The sequence below is a fragment of the Oikopleura dioica genome, chromosome XSR (assembly GCF_907165135.1).
Source record: "Oikopleura dioica chromosome XSR, OKI2018_I68_1.0, whole genome shotgun sequence".
NCBI lineage: Eukaryota > Metazoa > Chordata > Appendicularia > Copelata > Oikopleuridae > Oikopleura > Oikopleura dioica.
The window spans coordinates 8,277,994-8,303,910 of NC_137294.1; the positions used below are offsets into that span (position 1 = coordinate 8,277,994).

Sequence of the window (25,917 nt, forward strand, 5' to 3'; positions counted from 1 at the left end):
GCCGGTTCGTTTCCGCCCAAGCAAAATATGGCACCATAAGAATTAATCATAAGCTTTTCCTGAAGGTAGCTCTACTCTTCGAAGTACCGTAAAGGCCGCGCAATCCATTATCTGAAGTTCGGCATCTTCGGTGGCAACGATCAAGCATGATACTCCAGTTTCGTCTGGAACGCTTTTCTTCATTGCACTCATCGCGACGATGTTTGAAACTCTGGTAAGAGGTTTTTGCTAAGAAAAGAATGAAAACAGATGACTTTTAGGATGTCTTACGTGATTAGCTCTGGCATATGCGGCTCTTTCATCGGCATTGGGTAAGTTGAGGAAAATCCGAGATCGCTGAGAAAGAGGAATTCCTTGTTGGTAACGAAGAGTGGTAAGAACATCAGCGAGATTTTCGAAATCGAAATTCTCTTCCCGCGAATGGATCCAAGCTTCTTTTTCGATTTGGTTGAGCTCTAGCTCTGGCAGTGTGTACTTGAAAAAGGCGCGCATGTTCTTGTAGATGAAAATAGCAGCACCGGCCGCTACACCAACCGCCGTCACACCTTTACTGTATCGAGATTATGCGTGTTACAAGATGACCTCTTCACCTGATGTTGAAGCTCGTAACCGCAGATGGGAGCCCGAGAATAGCGTTTTGGGAGACAAGCGACGTTTTAGAGAAGACTTTGAGCATAAACTTGGAGACTCCATCGTTGAAAGATGCAGCTATCAACTTGGATTCCCCATTGTTGCCGGTGTCACTTAGGGCTAAGTGACAGGAGTACACAGACAGACGTGCAAGAGGCTGACTTAATATAACTATTATCTCTTGCCGCAAAGGGAAGACGGCAGACCTAAAAGCAGTGATGAAGCATGCTTCATTATTCGGTTCCGCAGTTCGATCCTCTCTCCCAAAGTTAACTTCGTCCATACGTCTAATATTAGAATGTTTCGATTCCATTTCGAATTAATTTCCTTTATTGTTGATAAATGAGCTTTTCGACAGGCTTAGCTTTTGGTTGAAAAATGAACAGAACTGATAGAATGAGTGTAGAATAGGATGCGAACAATGTACAGTAGAGAAAATTGTTTCATGAATTGAAAATTCGTTTGAAGAGAAAAGGAACAATAGATCAGTTAATTATTTATGAGTTTCATCGTCGCTAGATTTCTGATGCTCGAGTTCAGCAGCCTCACGTAGACGGCGACGATTCTCAATCCTCGTGCACTTCGGGCAACTTTCAAGAGTGTTTCTGAAGCAATTTGCATGAAAGCAAGCGCAACATTTCAAACAGGAGGACGTTTCTTCGGTTTCAAACGGATAAATAAGGTTATCAGACCCGCAAAGCTCGCAATAGAAGCCTAAAGAAAACACTTGACAAAATCTTATCAAGGATTGGATTTACCTTTAAACCCACAAGTTTCGCACAGAGAAATGTGTCTTTTTCCAGCTTCGTAAAGTTGACTTAGCGAAGTTTCCAATGACTCCTCCTGAAACTCTACAAGATCTGCGACAGAATAACGATGAATATCTCCAGTCAGATACTCTCGTCCATGCGCAAACTTATCATATATTTCTTTGCCTTTTGAGCAAGTTTTCAGATACGGTTCCATCTTCTGAAGGCGGATTCGAAGCTTTCGAACTCGCTCTAAGGCCGGCACATGACTTCAAGGAAATTGATTAAATTAGGGCGGAAAAATTTAAGAATATTTACCCATACAACGCCGAATTCGTCTCATTTATTTCTAACAAAGGATCGTGCTGAACTCGGCTCAGGTAACAGCGAGCTCGTTTACAAATTGATCTGGCCGAAAGGTCCCAGTTGAAAATCATCCGCGCAGGAATGACGGAGACCTTGACAGAGACCACGAGTTTGGAAATAATGGGTTCAGAGCGGCTAGTCCGTTATGTAACTCAGTGTGCCTCGGGCTGCGCGGAGGCGGACGATTTTCGCTCGACTCTGCGCCCGGCGCAAATTTCCAGTTCAGTGTCCTGCCAACCTCGGCGAAAGCCGCTTTGCATTTTTATGATCGAGCGCCAAATACATAGAGAAAAACTCCATCTACTGTGTCTTCACTGAGTTTATTCTAGAGTTGTCGTAGCAGGAATTCGTAGCAACGAGGCACAAAAAGAACATGGCCTCATCGTTGACCATAGTCGTACCCTTGGACAGTAGCTTCTCAAGAGTTACTGGCCAAGGATACTCTCGGACTCCGTTGAGAACCCAGTAACTGGTGTGCAGAAGAGCTGAGTGCTCGAATTTCCCTCTACGATCACTCGGTATTGTATTTTCTATCTTTATTTTTACTTTTATGTTATTTTTTATGTTATTTTTACGTTAACTCTGTCGGTCAAGGTATGAGCCGAGCGGCGTGATTTCGCCCCTCGTCACATTTTTCCTAGTTCTAGCTCCCAGCCCTTATTATCACGCGGTCTAGGGGATGGTCCTGGGCGGCCAATGAGAACACCGTCTTCCCCGAAAACTGCTGGCCGGTTTTCGAGGCAACGGATGCTTCCAAGGTCGAAAACATAATAACATGTCCGCAGTAACGGACTTTGCGCACAATCTCCTGCGAACCTGTTGATGAGAACGACAACAGTTGATCGCGGTTGTAGATCAAGTCAGTGTAACGGAATCCGGACAAGCCGTTGCGCACTAGACTTAGGCTAGCCCCATATCAGATTTTTCAAATTTTATTTTCGCGCATTTTCAACGAAAGATTTTCGTTGTAAGATTCCGAAAGGTTTCTTATCCCAAGTCTCAATCAAACCTTGATAGTGTAGCACTCCTAGAATCTCCATCTTTCAGCAATGACTACGACAATGGAGGAACTAAAAGCCAAGATTCTTGTGGCTCAGACTAAACTCGCTACCTACACTGATCGCCCTGCCACCACGGATGCCCAGGTTCAGGCCAAAGCTGACCTCGAAAAGGAGATCGCCGATGCCAAAGCTGAACTCGTCCAACTTGTTATGAGCGCCGGTCCAGCTACTTCCGCCAGCTCGGGTTCTTCGGACATGATTCATTTGGAAGGCCAACTATTGTGCCAACACTTGCAATCACTGCCCAAGTTCACCGGTGCCAGTGCCGAAGATGCTAGCACGTTCATCAACAAAGTAAAAGCGATTATCCAGTCTTGCCGAACTCTCGACTTTGAACGCATCTACGCTTCCATTAAGCCTAAGTTATCGGCTAATGTTTTGAAGACGCTAGAACTTGCTTCAATTAAGAGTGAAAGCGACCTTGTCAAGTGCATCCAAACCAATTATGGCAATGCTAGCAACGTTTTCCAACGCTTGGAAACATGGCAAAACCGACCGAAGCCATTTAATAAGTCGTTCTCGACCTTCCATGCCGAGTGCGTTGCCCAGCTAGAGCCGATCATCCAAGGGTACGAGGAACTGATCAAAGCGAACAAGATCAAAGCTGACCCTACGCTTACTTCCTACACTCCGACATTTCATGATGCTTTTAACCTCCTCGTCACGATGAAGACCTTGCACTCGATCCGCCAGGAGTCGGCCGAGTTGTACAGCTCCATCGTGATCGAGTTGAGTACGTTCTCATCCCCGGACCAGCTTGCTGCGAGAGCTCAGGCACTCAGCGTCCAGACTACTTTCTCCTCGTGCAATGCCGCCGAGTCGAGACGCCCTGGAAACCAGTCTAACAAGAAGGGAAACAATTCCAGCGCGAAGAACGACAAGCGCGACGACGACGATCGTCACAACAACGCTCAGTCGAACAATAATCAGAATCAATCCAATAATAACCGACGTCGCCGCCGTAATGGCAATAACAATGGTGGCCACGCTGGCAACGGCAATGGTCACAACGGCGATAACCGCCAAAACAACGGGAACAATCGTTCCAACAACGGTGGTAACGCGGGCAATGGGAACAACGGCGCCAAGGGTAACCCAAACAATCAGTCTATGTACAGGCGCCACGATGGCCCTAATTACCCTCCTCAAATGCGTCGATACCAATCAAACCCTGCCTATGGTCAGCAAGTCTACGGCGTCAACGCCGCCGAGTCGGCCGATTGCGCGCCGCCACAGGGATACGAGCACTTTGAAAGTCCGTATAATCCTAACGCAGCCCCTTTCGTGCCACACAATCAGATGTACAATTACAACAACGCATCTTACTACGCTGACCCTCACCCCGAGTATTCTTCAAAAAACTAATTGGCTCCGGCGGAACATCTGATTTCGTCGGACTTTCTCTTGCCAAAGCTGCTAAGCTTCCCGTCTGCGGTGGCTCCTTTTTTAAACATTGTTCGGCCAACAGCGAAGCCGTCTACCTTCCTGTGGAGTTCATTCAACGCCATAAATTTTCTGGCCTTTGGGTCCCGTGCTTGTACGATACTGGCAGCTTCGGAAGCCTAATTTCTGAGCGTGCAGCACGCGATCTCAACCTCAAAATTGAGCCGACTTCACAGAAAGTAAGGGGATCGGCGCTGAAAACCGCTGTATTGGCGTTATCAACACCAGCATTCGCATTGGCCCACACGCAATGTTCCCAACTACCAGGTGGTTTGTACTTCCGTCAAATGCGATGCAAATCCCGGCTATCATTGGTAGACATCCTCTTTTCGACCGCTGCGGAGAGATCATTCAAGTACTTGGGGATCGAAAATTACTGTTACGTGCTTATCACGGAAACACTTTAGCTAAGATTCCGTATGTGAATAACCCCAAGTACGAGAGTTTCTTCCAGTGCTTCGATTCTGGCAAAACCTACGCTGCTTACGAGTCCGTCACTGCTGTCGATCTCGTCGAGATCGTCAAGAAGGAAATCGGTGCCAACATCCACATCGGCGACAATCCCAGCAGAGCCAAGCGAGTCGCGCAGATTGTCCTTGACAGACGCCCAGCTTATTCAACTCCTTCTCGCCCTGTTGGCAAATTCAAAAGCTATGTGGCTGATATTGACACCGTGCCTGGACAAACGAAGCACGTCCCTCAATTCCGAGTAGCGCAACGCCATGTACCTGCGATAACAGCTGAGTTTGAGAAGCTCAAAGCCCTGACTGTTCTAGTTCCAAGCGATAACACGTGCGGCTGGAACACGCCAGTGGGTGGTGTTCTTAAGAGCGATGGTTCAACAAGACTAATCCTCAATCTCAACCTCACTGTTAACAAACTTTTAGTTAACAACGACACGTTCATGATTCCGTCCATCGACGCTGAAGCCGAGATCCCTCCGGGCATGATATTCTTTGGCACGATCGATATATCGAAAGGCTTTTGGAATATCGCTGTTCGAGAGGAAGATCAGGTCAAGCTAACCGTGACTTGGAATAATGAAACTCTCAAATTTACGCGGTTGCCTTTCGGGCTCCGCACTTCCGGTCACATTTTTTCTCGCGCTATTGCATTTGCTCTTCGTGGCATGAAATACCGTGAGAACATCAAAGTATATGTGGACGATATCCTCATATTCGCTTCTGACTTCGATACCTACTGCGAAACACTGATCGAGCTCCTCGACAAAATACACGAATACGGTTTTGTCGCTGGAGGCAAGAAAACGTTTCTGCTTTATGATGAGGTAAAATGGTTGGGCCGCATTGTCAACACTCATGGAACGACTGTCGATCCCGACAACGCCGCCGCTATCCTCAAGATGACCCCTCCGACTGATTACAAAGGGCTTCAAAGCCTGATTGGCCTCTGTAATTGGATTCGTAACTACTGTTCTGTCAAGCCGATGGACAATGTCGCTTCTGAGTCATTCAGCGACATAATGAAGCCAATTACTGGACTGCTGAAAACGAATCGCCCCAAGTCAAAATTTACGTGGTCATCGGAAGCGTCGAAGGCGTTCAACAAGTTAAAACAGAAACTTGCATCGCCAGCGACTCTATGGTTCCCGGACTTCAACCTTCCCTTCTGCTTGGTAACAGATGCTAGCTCAGCTGCTGCCGGCTGGGCCCTGCTCCAAGTCGTAGATGGAAAATCTAGAATCGTCCGAATCGGTTCAAAAACACTCACAGACACTCAACGACGGTACTCTGCCACTGAGCGAGAAGCCCTCGGAGTTGTTCTAGCTGTTACCGATTGCCGTGTTTACCTCACTGGTCGCCGTTTTATCATCAAAAGCGACCATAAAGCCCTCAGTTTTATTGACGCGAAGACAAGTAAGAACGACAAGCTCGCCCGATGGTGGGCCTTCCTCTCACAGTTCGACTTTTGCGTTCAATACCTCGAAGGAGAGAAGAATTCCTTGGCTGACTATTACAGTCGCCCGTCAAACGAAAGTACTCTTCGCCCGACTTTCAACGGTGAATCGATTCCAGCCGGTCAATTTCACGATTTCCACGGGTTTCGGATTTATGTTCCATCCTGGATCGATCTCTCCAAACAGCCGAAAGTACATTTCGATGCCAACGAATTATCGATGTCTAATGGAAGTGACCTTGTTGCCCATGTGTGCGACAAAGTCCCAATCGAGAGTTCCCTGTGTCAAAAGACGAGTATCACATCAGAACAGTATGCCTGCGAGCCGATCAAAGACGCGATAGATGCGTTGAGACACTCCAAAGCATTTCAATCTGACTCGAAATGCGAAGAATCGGCCTATCTTGCCCGCGAATTTCGTCATCTTAGCTTATGCGAAGATACTGGTGCCTTGCTCCATCAAAAACGCATGTACATTCCCGCCTCTCTCCGTCCAGACGTGTTAAGATCATATCATGATAACTGTAATCACGCTGGAGGCAAGAGAATGCTCGAGAAAATGTCGCATATGACTTGGCCCAGTCTCGCAACTGATGTGACTAACTACGTCAAATCCTGCCCTTGCCATCATGTTAGCGGTCAACGTGGACGTCATCAAGACCCCGGTTTCCGCCCTACTGTCAAAGGCGAACGGCCCTTTCAGCGTTGCCACGTGGATTTTATTGAGCTTCCGGTCAGCCGATCAGGCCTCCGGTACGCCGTCACGATCCTCTGCACTTTCACGAAATACCTTATTGTTGTTCCTACCCGTCGCTGTCGCGCAGTGGACGCAGTAAAGGCAATTACTGAAAATCTACTCGACGTTTATCCCCAGCCAGAAATCCTGTCGACCGACCGCGGCACGCACTTTACGAGTCAGCTCAATGCCGAATTTGCACTCGCGAATAAGTTGAAATGGCGATTTCACTGCGCATATAGACCTCAATCTTGCTCACTCCTCGAGTCTCGTCACCGAGAGCTGAAAAATGCTGTCTTTATCATGGCGCATTCACTCTCGGTTGACTGGCCGGTTGTGCTCAAAAGAGTCGTCTTTATCATGAATGCAATGCCCAACAAGAGCACTCGCGTGTCGCCTCACGAAGCCGTTTTTGGTACTCCCCGCAGCTCTCTGATTTCGATAGAATGACTGAGATGCCGTCGGGCGTTAACATCCCTGATTTTCTCAAGCAGCGAAGAAGAGTTACGAAGCTACTCTACGATAAAATGTCTATTTGTCAGCAGCACGCTGACGAATCTGTGCTCCGGAACCGTCCAAGAATCACCCCTGAACCGTTAGAACCTGGCGACGAAATTCTGATCAAACGCGAAAACTCGACAGTCGCGAAGTCGTCCAAATGTCGCTGGCTTGGCCCGTATTACGTGCAAGCTTCAAACGGATTCGTTGTCCAGGCCTCTGACGAGGAAGGTAATTCGGATTGGTTCCATCGGTCCTCTTGTATCAAAAAGATCAAGAGGTTCCCACATCTTGGTCCAATTCCATATTTCCCTGCCCTCAATATTCCGCTGCCAAATACCACACCCAACCCTCCAAAAGTCCAATCCCGCTCGTGGACCCTCCTCCTGATAACCTAAGAATTGATCCGGAGGCAGTGCGCCCTGAAAATGTTACTCCGCCACCTCCCGATCAAGAGGAAACGATTTACTTTGACTGTGAGGATCCTGCGAACACGACAGTACAGCCCGCTGATTCTACTCAGAATACCGTTTCGCCGGCTGAAAACCGTCCTCCGGAACCCTCACAGTCACCCCTGACAGTTCCTGCAGATATCGGAAATTCTAGCGCACCGTCAGAACCAGCACCTGGTCCTGCGCGCGTTGTGCGCTCCTACAAAATCCCAGGCTTCCAGCCCCTATGCTACGCGGCCCGTCACGCGAAATCAGCTTTTGAAGCAAGCCCAGGCAAAAGACCGCTCGGAAAAACAGGCCCAAGAAACCCAGGACCAAAAAGTGGCCCAGGAACTTGCGGACCAAAAACTTGCCCAGGAGCTTCAAAAGAAAGAAGTCCGCCGCTCGGACCGAAATCAGAGTTAATGAATGTCCCCTGGTCGATTCGATCGATTAGTTCACTGCCTGGAGGCATTTCACTGTATTTCAGTGTTTGTAGCCAGTGTCCTAGCGTTCTTCTCTTCCTCTGCATTCATTTTACTAACCATGTCCTATCGTTATCACTGTTCCGACGGTGATAACGATTTAGTAGTCCTTTTTCATTCCCATAGCCATAATTCGCCTTTCTAGAACATGTCTGACAAGCCCATCGCTGACAGCAACACCCTGGACGAACTGCTCCGCGAGGAGCACAGTGCCGACGCAATCGACATTAACGCCGACGACGAGCTGACCACCCAAGACGAGCAAAGTGGTCCCTCGCTCTCGTTCGAAGCACCGGTCCCGGCTTTACCGGCATCAAGCGACTTCCGCGCTGCCCCTGGTTACGTTCCCCCAAGTCCCGAAGAGATTGAAGCCGCGGAGCGCATCCTCGACGAGAAACGCGCTGAACTCTATGCCAAGCGTGATGCTAACCTCCGCCGTGGACCCCGATTCATGTACGGCACCTCCAAGTCGTCCCCATCATCGCGAGACTCAGGTCGGTCCTCTTCGGAAGCCGACTCTGGTGTCCCCGCATTTTACAACCCAGGTTCGCCCCGATCTGAGACTCGAGCTATTCAGCCCAAGAAGAAGCTCAAATCCATCGTTGTTGTCCCGCAAAAACCGGGCGCAAGGTTGCGAGCCTTCCACGTAACGCGCCTAGTCCTGGCCCTGGAAAAATCATCGTCCCGATCACCCAGCCGCGCGGTGCGGTTGGCTCTGGCTACCGCATCGTCGACGCGCCAAACCGCGGTAACATGGCGATTTCTATCAATGGTGGTGCGAATCGAGCTCCAATTCGAGCCCCAGTAGCTCCATTGGTGCCCCAGAATCAGCCCCGTGCCCCACTCGCCGGCCTTAACCTCGACCAGGATGTGGCTCAGGCTCTCGGTCGACTCACCGCTGCAAACTGGGTCGATCTCCTCCGAAACTTGGGTGGTGACCCGCAAAATCAACCTCAGCCCGCTCCAGAACCCGAAAATCCGGTCAATGACCAGATTCAGGGCCCTCGGAAACATGGTATGCTCGTCACGGCAGCCAGCACCAACACTGCTGCTAAAAACACAGTGTTGAGTTGTTGTCCCTGTTCCAGAAGCACGTCACCGACCTTGACAAGCCGGAATTCGCCGAATCCGACGGCTGGAAGGAGATCAAAGAGCGCGCCAAAGTGCTCTTTGCGCCAAGTTCTGATCTCGGCTTTGTTGCGACCAATGTGGTCCTCGGCAAGCGCATGAGCGTCTGCAACTTCGTCAAGAGCTACAACCCTGCCGCCGCTGAATTCTTCAACTGCGATTGCGATGAATAATCGGACTCGGACATGCTTTGCTCTGTATTTTACTGCCCTGCTCTCATATCACTGCTCTTACAGAACGAACGCGCCGGAAGGCATAATGGGTTCAGAGCGGCTAGTCCGTTATGTAACTCAGTGTGCCTCGGGCTGCGCGGAGGCGGACGATTTTCGCTCGACTCTGCGCCCGGCGCAAATTTCCAGTTCAGTGTCCTGCCAACCTCGGCGAAAGCCGCTTTGCATTTTTATGATCGAGCGCCAAATACATAGAGAAAAACTCCATCTACTGTGTCTTCACTGAGTTTATTCTAGAGTTGTCGTAGCAGGAATTCGTAGCAACGAGGCACAAAGAACATGGCCTCATCGTTGACCATAGTCGTACCCTTGGACAGTAGCTTCTCAAGAGTTACTGGCCAAGGATACTCTCGGACTCCGTTGAGAACCCAGTAGAAATTATTCAAATAGGATTTACCGAGTTATCATGGCACTTATTACAATAATATTTCCCGGTAAATGCGCAATGACGAGGTGGGCCATAAATGATGCCTATGCGATTAGATAAATGATCGAAATAATGAACTAGAGTACCGATTGGAGTCTCGCATTCGAAGCAGCGATAGTTTTGAGCAGGTAAGCCGAAATCAGCTGGAAGAACCAAGAGTTGATTTTTGAGAACAGAAGAGTACTCTGACGATCGAGAGTCGTAAGAATTCACTAGCAACAATTTTGATAAGAAAAACCATGGGAGATTGGCTAAGCGAGCTTATTTGTAACGATTATGATAAGTGATAGCAGTTTAATTAAATCGACTTTCTCACACTCAGATTATTGTTTATCGACGAGATAAGCAAAAGCTTATTGCCGGCTTTTACCTGAGATAACCTCGAAGTGATTGGACTCGGCAGATCCAAAATGCTCTATTTCGTATCTCAAATCCGCAACCCATTTGGCAGAGTCATGATGCGAATAACCGCAAAGGTAAAGACTTTTTCGACCCCGAATTTCGACTCGGAAACAAAATGGCTTCATTTTTTCGTCTTCTATTACATCTAACATAGCGTCGACGGGAATAGTCAGAGCAGCACTTTCATCCGTGTCTGATCGGTAGTACGTGAGCTGGTGATCTGCTAGCTACAGTAAATAATAGTATCAGAATACTCTTGTTTATCGCTTACCTTGAAATATCGGCGCCTCCAAAATCCTGTCCAGTCCCCTTTCCGCTGAAGAAAGCCTTCTCGATGTCGCGCTCCAACAGGTCGACCGGAAAGGCTTTCTCGATGTTTCTCTGTGACTCTATCAAGCCATGGGAGACCTTCATCGTCGTCTTTTCCTCGATTTATACAGATTACATTAAGAGATTAAATTCGATTCTCTGGAGGAAAACATAGCGGCCAATAATAATTACATTGAAATCTTTCCTGTCATTTCTTTGCTAAACATAGCCGCAAAGGCCTTTTGATTAGCACTGATGGTTTCCTCGACTGTTGAAGCGCATTCTTCATTTTGATTGTGCTCGTCTTCGTCATCTTCGTCGACCACTGTTTGAATAATGTCATCTTCATTTCCAGAAGGAGCGTAGCAACTTTTCACTGGCGGCGACGCTTCGATCTCTTCCAGAGCATGAATATCGCATTGTGACTCTGTGTCTGATACCTCCGCTTCATTCTTCTCTGTAACTTCGTCGTCTTCAACTTTTTGGCTTTCGATTGGAGCATAGGATTCATCTTCTATTTCTGATGATTGATCCTGTGTCGCTCTATTCAAGCTGTCTTCTACGAAATGCGTGTCTGAAGTGTTCGGAGTAAGCTCCTGCTCCGTAAACACAAGCTTCGTATATTGCTTTCGCTCTTCTTCCGCTACTTTGGTCAAGGGTGAGCTTTCGCGATTTTTTCCGCTATAAAGAGTTTGAATCTGATCGTTTTCCATAGCTTGATCGACCTCCGTACGATCTTTCCCATCATTGCCCATTGACTCTTCAAGTTCCGATAAATAACACGTCGGTTCCGATGATTTTATCGTCTCCCTTGCATCAGATACAACGGAAATCGCATCATCAAACAATTCCTGATTTTCAAATGACCCAGTTGAAAGGACAGGGTTGCGTTTTTGTGCACGTCTTCGCCTTCTTGACATTTTAGATCTGAAAACTTCCACGCCTTCATCTCCAGCAAAGTCCGTCATCGTCGAGCAAATGGACTCGGTAACTACAGACGACATCATCGACGCAGAATCATCGAAATCATTAGCAACAGAATCACCAGCGGCAGTTAAAGACTCGGGCGCTCTCGGCTTCGGTAGCATCGCTTTATTGCTTTTTCGCTGATGTTGGGGAGCGACAATAGCGGCGAGCTCAAGAGTGTGACGACTCCAGGAGTCCAAAATCGGCGAGTTTGTCGTGAAGTTAAATTTGAGCCTTTCTAGACCTTGAAGAGAGTTTTTGAATACTTCAGCATTGTCTGGATCCCGCAATAAAGCGTACGGCTCGTAATGCTTATTCAATAAATCCTTGTCGAGCATCAACGCTTGAAGATAACAGTCAAGAACTTGCGTGTTCATGAAATTTCTTTTTGGGAATACTCAATTGCTATTAAAACGCAACATCTGTACAGGGAGTCGTTCCTTGCCTGATTGCAGCTCTGGAAAGTCCTGATTTCGTTTTGAGCTGTTTGTTCTCCAAGGTCAGCGACTTGATATCTGACTTACTCAACAGTTTCTCCATTAGCGCCCAAAGATTTACTTGAGCAGTCTCACGGCCGTCTGATTTCGTTTTGCGGACATACTTTTTATTCATCCCGTGAATGATACAAGCTTCGATGAGTGATAAGAGCTCCCGCGAGTAATCGTTGTCCGCCACTTCGATTTGGAATTGGTTAGAAGACAGTCCATCGCTCGACGCTGCTTCCTATTACTATCGATATTATTTGATTTAAGTTATTAAATTTATTAATTCTGCTTTATGACAAAAAATTCGCAACGTAAGCCATTTTATCCTTCGAACAAGGCAAAGTTCGCGAGAAACACAAGTTAAAAACATTGCTGCCCGAAGGCAGTAAACGTGGACGACCTCACTGACAAGTTCGGCACTTTATACCTTTCATTTCGAACCCGAAGCGAGTTAATAACGTCGCAACAGACGGTTTTAGGTGCGATACTTTTGCCTGTTACCCACGGTCAATTATTAAATCTCAGAACTAGCTGTAAACCTTTTGAACAGCTTTGACAGCGTGTCTGACTTCTTTGGTGAGTTCAGATCGCAAGAAGGAGTGAAATGCCTCCAAACGAGCGAGTTCGTCCGACGTCGTCCGATGCCTGAACATCTGAACAACAAACTGGTCAAAATCTAGATTACTTTCTCAATAGCCTGCTACTTGCTCAACATCCTGCGGGAAAGAACAAAGCGAGTGATTTTCAGTCAACCCAATTTATTATTTAATTGCATAACTGATAGCTGAAATGTCGGAGCACTCCAAAAGGGCGATTTGTAAGAAACAAGATCAGAAAAATAGTGGAGTTTGGGGTTTAAACGAGGACCTCGGTATTCAGTTTTCATAGGACGGTACAGTTGATACAGTCATATGGCGAAAAATTAAGGTCTGATTTGAGCTTTAAAATACGAGTTGCAGGGAAGTCTAATATCGTTCAGCAAGTGCTACTTCCGCTCGCCTCTCTTTAAGAGAGATTTACAAAGATGAACATAAGCGGGTGGGTGATGCCAGTCTGGCCCATCACACGGGTTCCTTTGAGCAGGAACGAATTTTGTACACACGCGCTCGGCACCGACTCCGGCCAAACTTAGAGCCACTTTGGAAGCATTGCTCTATTCTGTCCAGAATACGATCAGAAAACGTATCAGTTATTTAAAAAGCGGCCAGCGGAAATAACTGTGAATTAGATAATTTCAAGGAAAAAGTAACAATTTACAGTTGTTTACAATTTAAAATGATTCCTAGAGTTCTTTCTGAATCTTTTTCTTTTTATTTGAAATTTGACTTTGTCAAAGTTTTTCCTTGGGTTAATTTTGTTTTGATATGTTTGCAAAATAGAGAGGAAAGTAGCGGTGTAAAGTTATGAGCACTAGCAGTTGTATACAGTAATTGAATAACAAAAAGGACTGACTCTGGGTGTAGTTAACGGCGGGCGATAGATGGTCCAATATGCGCTCTTTGGATTTTTATTTCCGCGGAGAACAAGGCGATTACTTAATAAATTTGGAACTTGTTTTTTTTTCTCGCATAAAGAAGAGCCCAGAGTGCAAATGAAAATGAACTGTGTTTCCAATTTATAAGAAAAAAGGAGAAATTGGGAACGAAAAACGGAACGGGATTGTATCTTGAGAAGGAGAACTCGTCAAGATACAATCCTAAGCAGAACGTATAAAAGGAAACAATATCCTTAGCGGAAGTACTAACTGTGCTAAACCGGGAAACAAGCTTGATCGCCTTTCTCAGGGTTCTAGCGCTCTCAATATGAGTTGGTCGAAGTTTAAGCTGCAAGAATACTGAGTCAGTATTACTGACAGCAGAAACTAGAATCAAGTCTATTAAAAAGAAAGGGAGCAAGGAATCCTTAGAAGCAGTTTGAGCGGCTTAAACAAAGCACATATTATAGGAAATCGAGCTAGATGATCTTTTACGCGATTCCTGCAGCGGGACATAGACTTTTTCCGAGTCCGATTGAGGGAACCAGCCCAGGACGGAACACGGGAAGGGAGCAGTAAAGTGGTAGGGGGCGATTTTCTGATACTGAACTTTTTCGTTGGCTAGTTGATAGGTTTGTTTTCGATTAGGGACAAAAAAGGCAGGTTGTTTTATCTGAGTGTTGTTTTTCAGTTAGGTGTTTCAACCCAATACGTTCTAAAATAACGACCGCAAACGCTAAACCGTAGAATTTTTTGTAGTTTTATGTTTTTGGTTGTGGAAGAATAAGGAATTTATACAACGATGTGAAAAAACGAATCTTACTTTTTAAAGAAAAACTGTAGAAAAGGCAAAGCTTAAGCCTACACACTTGTGTGGTTCATTTTCTGTTTAAGACTTATAAGTTGGGTTTTAAAAAGATTTTTTTGTTTTTTGTGGCTCTGAAGGGCACCGCACGCTCGCTAGCTGAGAGCGACTAGACTTTGTAAACCTGGTGTGCCCAAGTATAGTACGAATTCTCTCGCGCCAGAGGGGTGTGGTGCCTTTCTCGGGCTTTTTTGGTCGTCTTGGGGAAGTTACTTTTAAGGAGGTTTTTACGGTATAACTTTTCAGGGAACAACTATATTATCATGAATTATTTAACACCTTTAATCCATATAAGTTTTATGCACAAGATAATATATAAAATATAACGAAGTTGATTAATAGTGAATTTCCTTACTGGCGGATGAAATTTTCTCATCGCGAAATTGAATTAAAATTTAAAAATCAATGTCGAAATTAGTTCTTCTTGAAGAAAATAATTTATATTGAAAATAATATATAAGCCTGAAAAACATGGGAGTAACTTCACTTGTCACGGGGCAGTAGTGGAGAGAAAAAATGGAGCTCGAAACTAGAATTGTCCTAGAGGGTCATCTTGGGAAGAAAGGCGATGGAAAACGCGAACTGCTGTTAAAACCGGGGAGATAGGAGAGGAAAACTGGTTGCAAAACGGAATTTGGAGGAACTTTTGTTGAATTTTGGTGAACGTCACGAAAGGTGTCACTATATCGGTTATAAAAGAAGCATGGATCACTGAAACGTTAAAGCTAAGTACAATATGGAGCGGGATCGGAACGGGGAAGATCGAGCGGGCGATGGTCGAGCCAATGAACAGATCAGCATTCCCAAAGATCGATCTTGCGCCGCGAGCTCAGTCGCTTCAAATTGTCAGCCAGGATTTCTTTTTCAAATGATCAGTTTTCTTTTGGTTTCGTTTTTGCGGGAAAAGATCCCAGGCATTGTTGAACCTCGTCGTTGTTGATTTCAGTGTTGCTCCGATGTTGAAGTTAGGCAATGATGACAACGTCGTTGGGCAGTCCGTCGGTAGTGGTGGTGCTGTTTGCCTTCTTGAGCACAGCGTCCTTGAACCATGGGTTCGCCAAGATCTGAGTTGGGCTCGGTCGTCGCGAAGGGTCCTTAGCCAGGCAGGTAGAAATCTGAACAGAACAGGTCAGTCTTGTATCTGCCAAGCAACAAGCTACACCCCATTGTGGTCTGGTCTAGACTAGACCAACTAAAACGAGCTCGATAACAAAAAGAAGCTCAAGCTCAATAGCTTGCGTAACGCATATACAACAGCTCAGGCCACACGAGGTCAACTTGTGTCGCCCATAAAAAAAACAGAGGGGCATATTGACGCGCAGGAAGTCGCGTGACTCAAAATCGCTGGTCTTATTATGTGTGCACACGCGGGGGGGTGGGGACCCGAAGTCGAAAAATACACAGACCAAATCGAGCATGACCGTACACTTGCGCGTTTTTTTCTTGAAAACAAAAGGCATCGATCACATGAGGCGCACGCTCCACTGTGATCGCAAATACAGGTCACTAGTGAACATCACGCCATTTACACCGTGTTGTTGAGATTGGGGCGCTTGTTTACAAAATGATTCAAACTTACGAGGTGCTTCGCATCTGGCGAGATCATCTGCCATCGGTTCTCGGGAAAGGTCAACTTTCCCTTTTGAATGGCATGGAAGAGGAGCTCCATGCAATCATCGCAGCTGGCGCCTTCGTCCCAGCCGCAATTCTTGCCGCAGGAACCCTCAAATGGTGGCTTGCCAGAAAGAAGCGAGTAACTAAACGACCTTGTTAATCTCAAAAATAATCATAAGCAAAAAGCAACTGCTCATAATCGTTAAAAATGTACTTACGCCATGACGCCGAGACTCCAGATATCGCACGACTTATCGTATCGTACACGCTCGTCGTCGCATGCAGTGAATGCAGCCACAACTTCGGGTGCCATAAACTCGGCTGAGCCAACTGGAGAGCTCATGCTAAAAGGAAACGTCCTAGAGAGCTAATTCAAGCGCGCTTTCGGCTTACCACAAGTCGCCACGATAGTCGGTCTTGGATCGAGAAGCTAGATCAAAATCGCACAACTTAGCACCCTCGATCTGAAGCGAATAGTTAAGTCAACTGATAACACGGAGGAGGACTCGTTAAATTCAGGACAGGAGTACTTACCGACTCTGGATGAGGAAGCAAGATGTTGGCGGGCTTGACGTCCCGATGCGCGATACCCTTCTTGTGCAAGAAGTCGAGAGCACTCGCCATTGCGTGAACCAAACACTTCACTTGCTCCTCCTCCATGCGACCTCCGTCGGAGACTTCGGCGATGCGGCCTTCAAGGGATCCTAGAAGTTTCTGTCAGAAATGTTCGAGCGTCTTCTGGGCGACGTCACTCGCTACGGACAGTAGCAAGGGGATAATCTAACGCGCTAAGAGGGAGGAGACCATCAAGTACGACTTGTCTACTCGCTCGAACAAGATGCTTGACATCATTTTTGATTCCAGAAAAATCAAGTTCAAGGAGAAAGAACACGCACTGGACTAGGTCATGTTAACTTTAGGCTGTATTTCAACCGAGACGAGTCTGGTGGAAGGTTAAATGCATAGCCTCAGGTCGCGCCAGGAACTTACCGCCGCGGATGAGCTCAAAGACGAGATAGAAGTTGTTCTCGTCCTCGAAGAGCTCCACCAGATGGAGAATATTTTCAGCCTCCCGGCACTGGTGGTAGACTTCGATCTCGCGGTTCACCTAAAAGTGTCTCCCGGTCAGTTAGCTGTTTGGAACACAAGTTTAAGGATACATAAAGCCAAGAATGGAGTAACTTTCTCACCTTGCGCGCGCTCTGACCGAGTTTCTTGATGATCTTGACGGCATAGTCGAGCTCCGTGATGCGGTGGGTGCACTTAAAGACACTCCCATAGGCCCCTTCGCCGAGAAGAGCCGAGTCGATTAAATACTGGCTAGCGAAGGTAGGACGGGTCGACGCCGAGGAGGAAAGCGTCCGTCGGCGGCTCTTGCGCTGCGGAATCGGCTGTGGGACCGACACGTTCGTTGCTGGAAATCAACAGTTATTACTAACCAGAGAGTAATCAAAATATATTATCGGGTTGGATCATTTTTTTGAAATAGAGCTCGATCGAGAACTCTTTTCTTTTACGAGTGATTTTTGATGTTTCTGGTTTGAAATATTTATTGCGCTTTTTAGGCATCTTAGTTGTTTGTTTATAGAGTTCAGACCGGATCTCTTAAGGTTGAAAGGGCTAGAACTTCGTGCAAAGCTCACCACAGGGTCCCTTACTAGAAAGAAAAGGGTCGAAGATAAGAAATTTTCCCCGTGAAGTGATGACGTCACTGGCCTGTTACCAGTGCGGAAGTTCACCTTCTAAACTCGATTCGAGAATAATTGATTCGATGCGAGAATTGACAGCAAAACATCGCAGTTAATAGTTTCCCTTATCTCGCCTCGTCGTGGAGCACATACAAATATAGCGAGTATGCTTTTGCAGCACGTTTTCGAAGAGAAAAACACGTTCTAAATTGGGGCCTCCCTCCGCCCAGCTCAGCCACGGCATCAAATTCAAAGTACCTGGAATAGTTTCGGCCATTTTTAGTTTCGGATTAGTTAAGTTTTCTTGAAGTCAAAGCGTAGGTAGGTGGAGAAGTGCGCTTCTTTGTTTTTCTGTCGCAGATTTCCTTGAGCCGTTTTATCGACTCTCTCTCTCTAAGAAGATACGAAAAAACGAATTGGTTTTTGTTTTTTGGGCAAGTTTTTTTTTTGAGGTGTCGTTTTTTCGCGTTTAATTTTTTCGAAGTCGCTGTGGTGGTCGCCGTTTGAGCTGTTTCTCTCAAAACTGTGAAGAAGGAGGTTTGGTATGAGTTAGGAAGAGAGAGAGAGAGGGACGCCTGAGCGGAGTTTCACTGGGCACGGTTGAGCAGCAGTAAGAGCACGGCGCGTCCATTATAAAGCATCGCGTGGGTGGGCGCGCGAGATTGACCAAAGCCAGCAACAAGGCAGCGCTGCTCAGCTCTCGTGAAAAAAGCTAACCACAGGGGTGAGCCACGCGTGGGCTAGACTCACCAACAATCAAACTCTACTTACAGTAATTACGGCCTCTTGAGTTGACTCCACTGCTCGACAACTTCCTTCATCCATCTGGTGAGCCTTCGTTTATTCTAGTTACTCGCGTCGAAGACAGTTACGATGAGTCAGAACGGTAGAAAGCAAACTCATAAAATTGACGTAGTCAGAAGAAGGATTTCGAGCTCGTAAACAACTCCAAGTTTAAAGCTCAAGTTCATGGAGTCTGTAGACTTCGCTAGCTAATCAGACCCTTGCGCAATTTGGGATCATCAATCAAGTCTTCTTGATTTCGACGGACCGAGCTGTTTTTCCGTTCTGAGCAAAAGAAATGCGAACCGAAGAAAAAGTTGGATCTTCTTTTCAGCAGCGCCAACAGATTGCCAATCTGATGATTTTACCTTTGACGTGGAGTCGCTAAAACAGCAACTCCTGTAATAATATTTTATAGTCGACTCTGCTTCAATTACTGTAACTTGAGAAAGAGCCATTCGAGGATTCCTTTGCCGATTTGAACGTCGGAGCTGATCCTCCACTGGCATCAAGTCCGGTTCAAAGTTTTCTACCGGCGAATGAATCACTGAATGATGAAATATGCCGCATATTATATGCGCCAACTCCAGCTAAAGCTAAAAAAGACTCTTGTGCAACGGATCTTCGCCATTTCAATTAATCAAAAGTTCATTTCATTTTTATATTCAATCATTGATTAGACTAACGTTACGTAACGTATTTTCGTGTTGATGTTTTCAACCGGTAAAAATAGCTCGGTTACAGTACGTAAATGGATAGGTGAAACTGGTGATCACGTTACTTGTGCGTTACGAACAGGTTAGATATTCTAGCGATTGCCCAAGTCACGCGACTTCTGACGAAATGTTTCAGGGCATGTCCATTCGAGCCATAATTGCTCATTGCTATCATTTAGCTCATTCGTGAAGATTACTCCGTTTACAGGTGACCTTTTTTGCTGGACACTGGATTCAGGTCAAGTTTTGTCTGGACATCTTTGTCACTACTCACAATAAACTTGATTGAAAAGAATTGTTCTTTTTGGACTCCCACTTGGGGATCTCCTAGCTTCTTTCCCCGCTTTTCATCGAAATCTCCCCCGTTCACTTTTTGATATAGCTTTATTAGCCATCAATGTTTAATAATCATATATTATGATATGATTCATATCCATATGAATTTTTCGAATAATCTATAAGAAAAAGAATGACCTCTTTCTAAACTGCGATGTTCAGAGCAAGCACGAAATATTTTTAAACCAGGGTTTATTTCCGAAGATCAAATACGAACGCAAATGTTGAACTCTTTTATTGACACATGATCACAGGGTACAGCTCACGCGTTTCGCCTATGTCTTTGCTCGTGATACCCTTCTTTTATTGCTTTCAATATAGCGACATGCCTAGGATACGAATTTTATATTGATAATCGGTGCTGTAATGCTGGTTTTCGGGAGGAGTATTTTCTTAAAGAATAACTGAAAATCTGTCCTGCTGCGAGCAAAATCTGATAGAACTTCAGATTTGTGGCTGCCCTTTGTTTGACAGTGCCCGAGAAAGAGCCCCTGTTGTGTTGTGACTTCGATTTCTGGGTTGAGTGAGTTTAGAAAAGAAACAGCTTTTGCCTCCTTCGATTGTTTATTTACCCTACTTAAAATCAGCGTAATTACAGTGAGCTCGGCGGGTCAGCCAGGGGCCGAATGACCCGGTAAATCACCGTTCGGCTGGTTCGTTCCCGGATTCCTCCGAAAGCAATCTTAGAACTATGCCACACATCACTGATTGCGCACATCTCTTCCGTGATTTTCCAGTGATCTAATTGACATTTCCGATTCGCTAGCCATTGAATTTCAAAAGCTCGTAAAACTTAATCAGTAAAGGCGAATTGAATAGTTGTTTGTTGAAAGCATCTAAATGTCGCTAACGGGGATCATTATTCGAGCAGCGTGTCCATGCGATGTTTTCAAAACTTCAAGCGCCACATAAAAGTTCTTCGGCAACGTCGTTGACTCAAACTCACCGTGTTTTCATCCCTTGTTTTACAACTCAAGAACTCGTCACAGCCTGCGGCCCAATTCAAACTTTGTAATTCATCTCAGAATATTTGCTCATAAAAAAGCTAACAACAAAAAACTGAGAGTAATTTGCAGTAAGTCGATGCTAGGCCGTGAAACTGGAACTCCTCTGGAATGCAGCCTTTTGCTGACTAGCTTGAATACTGGAATTGGGCGAGACAATAGAAACAAACTAATTTTGATGAAAGCCCGTTCGAGACCAGCAAATATACAAAATGTTTTCTTTGGAAAGTCTGATCGCGCGTTTTCCACTCTAAAAGGCAAATACTTTTATCACAAGGAAAGAATTAGCGTGAAAAGTATTGTAAACGTCTCGAACTCGAAAAATAGGGCGTTTGATTCGAGCTCTGGTTTACGAAAAAGTGGACTGATGATGTTTTGAGTGGTGACTTCGGAGTATTCCTCGAAACGAGAAAGAAAACCTATCAGATGTCAGACTAATAATTTAAAGGGGAAGCTACAGTAGAGAACCGGCCGGTCAGACCTAAAATAGAAGGGGCAAACTCTTCGTCGATCGAGTTTCGAGTAAACTCGAGCTGCGTCACGAGGGAGCGGCCGCCATCCTACTTGATAATCTTTCCCCCCAGATCAGACATTGACCCTACAATTCAGACCTGAATTTGAGTTAGGTGATTCTGATAGTTTGCGACAGAATTCAAAGACAGCTGCTCAATACGGTATTGGCCTTGAGCGGGAAGCTACAACTGAACAAATCGATAAAAACGGCAAAGTGAAAGTTGACCCAAGTATGATCTTCTGTACATTTCCAAAAATATCTCCCTCGACCCAAAAGGTGTTAATGGCAAGTTATTTGAGCTAAAAGTGAAGGTACAAACTAGAATGTTCGCCTTCGAGAAAAACTGTTTATTGGATCACGAGATTTTAGTACTGCAGCATAACATTTGATTGCACTGTTTTTCACGATGACTGAGAGTTAATAGACCTCACGAGAAATCAATTTTACAGTTACTGTATCATTTTCTGTCTCGACACTGGGTCGAATGTTAAATGGATTAATTCGAGTAATAAATCATTAATACCACTAATGATTTAGTACCGAGACAGTGTTTTTATCAGCAAAAAATATTCGACCGAAAAGTAGCGGTTAAGACATCACAAGACAAAAATAAATTCAAAAATTATTCTGAATTGAGATTGACTGCGACAATCCGCCAGGTGGATTTCCTTTTCAGGCAAGCCATAAAAACAACGGGCGACACTGCAGCACGTGATCATAATTCGTAGCTCATGAGAACTTTTAAATCAAAATTTCGCACGGTTGGAAAAGCTCGTCCTCCTGGATTTGCATGAGAAACCAGCAACGATCACTCGGCTACGATTTAGAGGGCCGTTTTCGCGTCCGCCTCTCCAGCTCCTGTGGCGCAATCGGTTAGCGCGCTGTACTTATAGACATGAGAGATGCGGAGGTTGTGAGTTCGAGCCTCACCAGGAGCAAGCTTTTTGTCTAATGGTGTCATCCCGCATCGGGAGAGTTCGATGATAGAATTGTAGCCTGGACGGTTTGAGGAAAATTCTGTGACAGTTACTTTATTTGCACATGTTCAATTTACAAATGCCATGTTTCAGATTGAATGCTAGAGTTTTGCGAAAAGCGAATGTTCGAAACAGTGATCGGTGTCAGGGAAATCAAGTTGCCATCGCTAAACACTAAAAAAAGCTTTCATATTTGTCCACAGCTGTTAATTACCGTCAGTCGAAGCACGTGCATTCCGTTTTGGGTACTTCCGCACGCTCTCACGCTGAGAAGAAGCTCTGGAGTTGAGCAACAAGTCTTCCTCGGGATCTTGGTTGTTCTTCCGCACCGCTCGGCGCACAGCGTCGCACATGTAGCAGGTGTATCCCATCACAGAAGTTACAACTGAAAGGTTACTTTTCATTTTTTCGCTCAATCGATCGCAGTTTCCAATGCCAAAGATGTGGAAGGTCACAATTTGATCCACTCTATTCATGAAGCGGCTTTTTCAGTGCTCCGCACATGCGAGCAAAATTGAAACATGACATTGATCGCATCATGGAAATAAGTTCTATATCTACCTATCGTGCCTATCAGCGCGGAAATGATGAAAAAGCAAAGCCAAAGTCGCTTGAAGACGGCTGCGCGACAGTCTAAATCTGTGGCGGACACTTCTGACAGTTTTTTAACTTCTGAAATTGCTCGTTAACTCGAAAATGAATCAAATATACGTACCAACATAAGGAGAGTTTACCAGTAGACAGGAAGTTTGCTCAACATTGGCGAAGTTCTTGTTGAAGCGAAAGCGTTTACCATGAAATTCAAGGGTTGAACTGTCGAGCGTTATCTAAATAATCGAAGTCTATTGCAAGGTCGATTGAAATTTGTTACATTTTGGTTTATAATGCTTCGCAAAACAGGAACAGACTCGCAATCGCATTCAACGGGGTTAGAGAATAGCCAAATAGCTTCCAGTGATCTGACAACTTCATTAAGAGGTTCTATTGACGATACGTTGCAGCCGTTTAAAAGTAAATGGCTCAGTGTTGGCGTGGATCTCCAGCTCGGTGTGGCAAGCGACCTGAGGAAGAAATTCTCGTTGAGCATGAGTACTTTGAGGGAGCGCAGGCCAGAAAACATCCAGTGTGAAAGCTTTGTGAACAGATTTCGAGAAAGATCAAGGTATTCTAGTTGTTGTAAGTCACGCGCCCAATTCTTGTTGACGGAAGTTAGACTACAGTTCCGTAGGATGACGATGAGATTGTTTCTCTTAGCGGGGATACTTGTAAAGTTTACAAGATTCGCTTTGTCTGATTACCGTCATAAATTCCTCTATCCCATGTCCTGTCCTCGGAATACATCTCTTCCTATTTGTCCAAGTGGATTAAAAGATCCGTTTATTGCGAGAGCGGCGGTTGAAAACCGCGGTAATTCCTTCAAATTCGAATTGGTGACAGCTATCTTACGAAGATTTCTGAAGCCGCTCAAATCCAGCCGCTCCTCCGAATTTACAAAGGAAATTTTCGACAAGTCAAGCACATTTAACTTTGGTCGAAGGAGCTTTGTCTTGAATATCGAGCTTGTGATGGCTAAGTGCTCCAGGGTGAGGCGGCTGAGTTTGTTTGGAAAATTCGTGTATAAAAGCGGCCTGTCTCGTCCAGCAACTGTTAACTGTCGTACATTTTCAAGGTTTTCAGAGAGATGATGTTCGTCTTGTTTGGCTTATTTATATAATGAAAAATCCGAAACTAGACTAGAAGACGTTGATTTCACGCCTGAGATGTTTGATAATTCGTTGTTAATCCATTTTAAACATCTATGGAAGTCACCTAAACCTTTCACAAGAAATCACTTTTGCAAACATTTCTAGCGCAACGAGCCATGAAATCACCTAAGATATAATCCGACAGTTTCGAGAAGTCGATAAACTTATAAGCCAGTCACTGATTGAGACGTAAAGACTACTGTCGCCGCTTCCGCCTCTTTTAAAACACTTAAATCTTCCTCCTTTTTGAAGCTCATGATTATTATCATGTCAAGTTCTTCTATTTTTTTCTTGAGCTTTCCTTCGCCGAACACAGAGATGCCATCGGCTTTCCAGAAAAATCTCTCATCTGTGTGTAGCAGGTTTTTGCAAGCACTTCTCTTATCAGAAAGAACACAAATATTCTCATTTTCAAAGTTGCGACGATAAGTGAAAAAATTCTTCTTTTTCGACAGAGCATGAAGTAGCTGTCAGCTGTCAAAGACTTTAGCGAGATCCTAATGTGTGAAATTTTCAAAACATCAAAGTTAAAATTTACATATTTCTTTGAGTTGCTGCTACTCAAGAAATAAATATATTTTTGCGTTTGATCAGCAAAAAGTCAATTGAAATGCGGAATTTTTATTGTAACAGTATTTGAGAAAAAGCTGGAACTGGACATTGGAAGATGGAAGATGGAAGGCGTGAAGGTTAGTAACTCAGGGCCAAAATAATTCTTTTGTAAGCTATCTGGCGTCATCATATAGGAACTTATAGTTCTGATTCTGATATATTTAGTGGAAAAAAGGGAGTATTTAATCAACTGGTTTGTCAAAGGCGCGTGAGGCATGGCGTGAGGGGTGAATGGCGGATTTCGGGTTGAAACCGGGCTTGGAAATCGAAAAGGTAATATTGGAAAGTTATCTCGATCGCGAACGGGAGCGCGAGCCCTGGTTCGATATTCGAATTTCCATTCGTTTGTCCTTGAGCTTGTACCCGTCGTATTGCTCTATCGCCTTTTCCATATCGCGTCGACGTTCTGATCTTGGGTTTCACTGATTTCTTTGGATACACAAGATTCACTCAAGGGTATGTACTTAATTCTATCTAATTAATTCAAATGAAACCCGTTTCAAAACAAATTATTCCACGTCCAGGCCCACATCGCATCCTATCGTGGGCTTCACCGTAGCTCACTTCGCCGACACGACGGAAGAAATCCTTCAAGTCTTGCCAGCTACAATTATTTAAATCGACAGTTTTCTACTGGCTGGCATGAAGCTTACCTAACTCGATCGGAAAGATTTTCTATTTCGATTGCGTACTTGGTTTTTCGCGGAGCACCGTATTTTCTGTAAGCTGTTCGCTCAAAATAGCTCCGTCGGGGTGATCTACTTGTCGATCGAGAGTACCTGAATTTAACTAGTTACACTCTTGCCGTTCAAAAAAACTGAATGGGAGAAGTCTCTAATTGACTTCTCCCAGATGTTTACCTCCCGTTGCGATCTCTTGATCGACTACGAGATCTGGAATATGAATCTCGTCCTCTTCGAGTTCTGTCTCGCCCGCCATTGGAAAGTTCGATGCGAACTCGTTGTCCACAAATGTCTTTACCGTCCAAATCTTGTACTGCGTCTTTAGCGTCGTACTTGTCCTTAAACTGCACAAACCCTTCAAAAAATGATTGTTTATCGTCTCGTAAACTCCGCTTACCGTAGCCTCCCTTGAGTGAAATATCCCGCAGACTACCGTAGCCCTTGAAGAACTTCTCTATGTCTTCATGACGGGCGTGATCAGATAAGTTCCCAATAAAGACAGAGTGCATTGTTTCAGTCCCCATTTCTGCTCCGACAAACTGAGCTCGATAAGAAAATCGAAAAAATGAAGGACTCTGTCTCCCCTCCTCGTATCTGCTGCACAACCTAACCCGACAAGGCATCACCTCGGGCGATGCCGCTC

At 45.3% G+C, this 25,917-nt stretch overlaps 5 protein-coding genes and 1 non-coding gene across 6 annotated transcripts; 1 reads left to right on the plus strand and 5 right to left on the minus strand.

Moving 5' to 3' along the window:
• Positions 1–42: 42 nt before the first annotated feature.
• LOC145709139 (BBSome complex member BBS1-like) lies at positions 43–913 on the minus strand. Its single transcript, XM_081786821.1, has 4 exons — positions 837–913; positions 591–791; positions 271–550; positions 43–228 (listed from the first exon to the last, which is right to left on the minus strand). The coding sequence occupies exons 1-4, from the start codon at positions 911–913 to the stop codon at positions 43–45; spliced, it is 744 nt and encodes a 247-aa protein (XP_081642947.1).
• On the minus strand, positions 653–12,921 carry LOC145707209 (uncharacterized). Its single transcript, XM_081784700.1, has 11 exons — positions 12,803–12,921; positions 12,224–12,501; positions 11,018–12,162; positions 10,775–10,923; positions 10,472–10,730; positions 10,188–10,313; positions 10,072–10,145; positions 1,698–1,837; positions 1,389–1,648; positions 837–1,344; positions 653–791 (listed from the first exon to the last, which is right to left on the minus strand). The coding sequence occupies exons 1-10, from the start codon at positions 12,914–12,916 to the stop codon at positions 1,124–1,126; spliced, it is 2,766 nt and encodes a 921-aa protein (XP_081640826.1). The 5' UTR covers positions 12,917–12,921; the 3' UTR covers positions 653–791; positions 837–1,123.
• A 643-nt stretch (positions 12,922–13,564) lies between these two features.
• Positions 13,565–18,516, minus strand: LOC145710608 (MAP kinase-interacting serine/threonine-protein kinase 2-like). Its single transcript, XM_081788395.1, has 8 exons — positions 18,163–18,516; positions 17,407–17,630; positions 17,207–17,324; positions 16,751–16,920; positions 16,610–16,680; positions 16,435–16,560; positions 16,182–16,359; positions 13,565–15,717 (listed from the first exon to the last, which is right to left on the minus strand). The coding sequence occupies exons 1-8, from the start codon at positions 18,179–18,181 to the stop codon at positions 15,568–15,570; spliced, it is 1,056 nt and encodes a 351-aa protein (XP_081644521.1). The 5' UTR covers positions 18,182–18,516; the 3' UTR covers positions 13,565–15,567.
• A 3,595-nt stretch (positions 18,517–22,111) lies between these two features.
• TRNAI-UAU (transfer RNA isoleucine (anticodon UAU)) lies at positions 22,112–22,195 on the plus strand. The gene is given in 2 exon segments: positions 22,112–22,149; positions 22,160–22,195. It is a non-coding gene; the product is annotated as a tRNA-Ile (tRNA).
• Positions 22,196–22,274: 79 nt separating this feature from the next.
• Positions 22,275–24,393, minus strand: LOC145707767 (uncharacterized). Its single transcript, XM_081785340.1, has 5 exons — positions 23,106–24,393; positions 22,950–23,061; positions 22,796–22,906; positions 22,449–22,619; positions 22,275–22,408 (listed from the first exon to the last, which is right to left on the minus strand). The coding sequence occupies exons 1-5, from the start codon at positions 23,352–23,354 to the stop codon at positions 22,308–22,310; spliced, it is 744 nt and encodes a 247-aa protein (XP_081641466.1). The 5' UTR covers positions 23,355–24,393; the 3' UTR covers positions 22,275–22,307.
• Positions 24,394–24,598: 205 nt separating this feature from the next.
• On the minus strand, positions 24,599–25,823 carry LOC145707567 (serine/arginine-rich splicing factor 6-like). Its single transcript, XM_081785117.1, has 5 exons — positions 25,672–25,823; positions 25,452–25,629; positions 25,245–25,370; positions 25,086–25,195; positions 24,599–24,997 (listed from the first exon to the last, which is right to left on the minus strand). Exons 1-5 carry the CDS (start codon positions 25,796–25,798, stop codon positions 24,879–24,881), a joined length of 660 nt encoding a protein of 219 aa, XP_081641243.1. The 5' UTR covers positions 25,799–25,823; the 3' UTR covers positions 24,599–24,878.
• Between the last annotated feature and the right edge of the window lie 94 nt (positions 25,824–25,917).

Bases quoted from the DNA above. Each gene is read 5' to 3' on its own strand.
- LOC145709139 (XM_081786821.1), bottom strand. From the start codon at position 913: ATGGACGAAGTTAACTTTGGGAGAGAGGATCGAACTGCGGAACCGAAT. The intron at 792-836 runs GTCTGCCGTCTT...AGTTATATTAAG, and splicing joins TGCTTCATCACTGCTTTTAG to TCAGCCTCTTGCACGTCTGT. The intron at 229-270 runs GTAAGACATCCT...TTCTTTTCTTAG, and splicing joins CATATGCCAGAGCTAATCAC to CAAAAACCTCTTACCAGAGT.
- LOC145707209 (XM_081784700.1), bottom strand. From the start codon at position 12,916: ATGTTCAGGCATCGGACGACGTCGGACGAACTCGCTCGTTTGGAGGCA. The intron at 12,502-12,802 runs GTTTACAGCTAG...CGATAGTAATAG, and splicing joins CTGTCAAAGCTGTTCAAAAG to GAAGCAGCGTCGAGCGATGG. The intron at 1,649-1,697 runs GTAAATATTCTT...ATTTCCTTGAAG, and splicing joins ACGAATTCGGCGTTGTATGG to TCATGTGCCGGCCTTAGAGC.
- LOC145710608 (XM_081788395.1), bottom strand. The intron at 16,681-16,750 runs GTAAGTACTCCT...TATTCGCTTCAG, and splicing joins TGCTTCCTCATCCAGAGTCG to ATCGAGGGTGCTAAGTTGTG. The intron at 15,718-16,181 runs GTAAGTTTGAAT...TGTTCTGTTCAG, and splicing joins CGCCAGATGCGAAGCACCTC to ATTTCTACCTGCCTGGCTAA.
- LOC145707767 (XM_081785340.1), bottom strand. From the start codon at position 23,354: ATGTTTTCTGGCCTGCGCTCCCTCAAAGTACTCATGCTCAACGAGAAT. The intron at 23,062-23,105 runs GTAACAAATTTC...TCGATTATTTAG, and splicing joins GAAGCATTATAAACCAAAAT to ATAACGCTCGACAGTTCAAC. The intron at 22,620-22,795 runs GTAGATATAGAA...GTAACCTTTCAG, and splicing joins CGCGCTGATAGGCACGATAG to TTGTAACTTCTGTGATGGGA.
- LOC145707567 (XM_081785117.1), bottom strand. From the start codon at position 25,798: ATGGGGACTGAAACAATGCACTCTGTCTTTATTGGGAACTTATCTGAT. The intron at 25,630-25,671 runs GTAAGCGGAGTT...CATTTTTTGAAG, and splicing joins TTCACTCAAGGGAGGCTACG to GGTTTGTGCAGTTTAAGGAC. The intron at 25,371-25,451 runs GTAAACATCTGG...AGTTAAATTCAG, and splicing joins TCAAGAGATCGCAACGGGAG to GTACTCTCGATCGACAAGTA.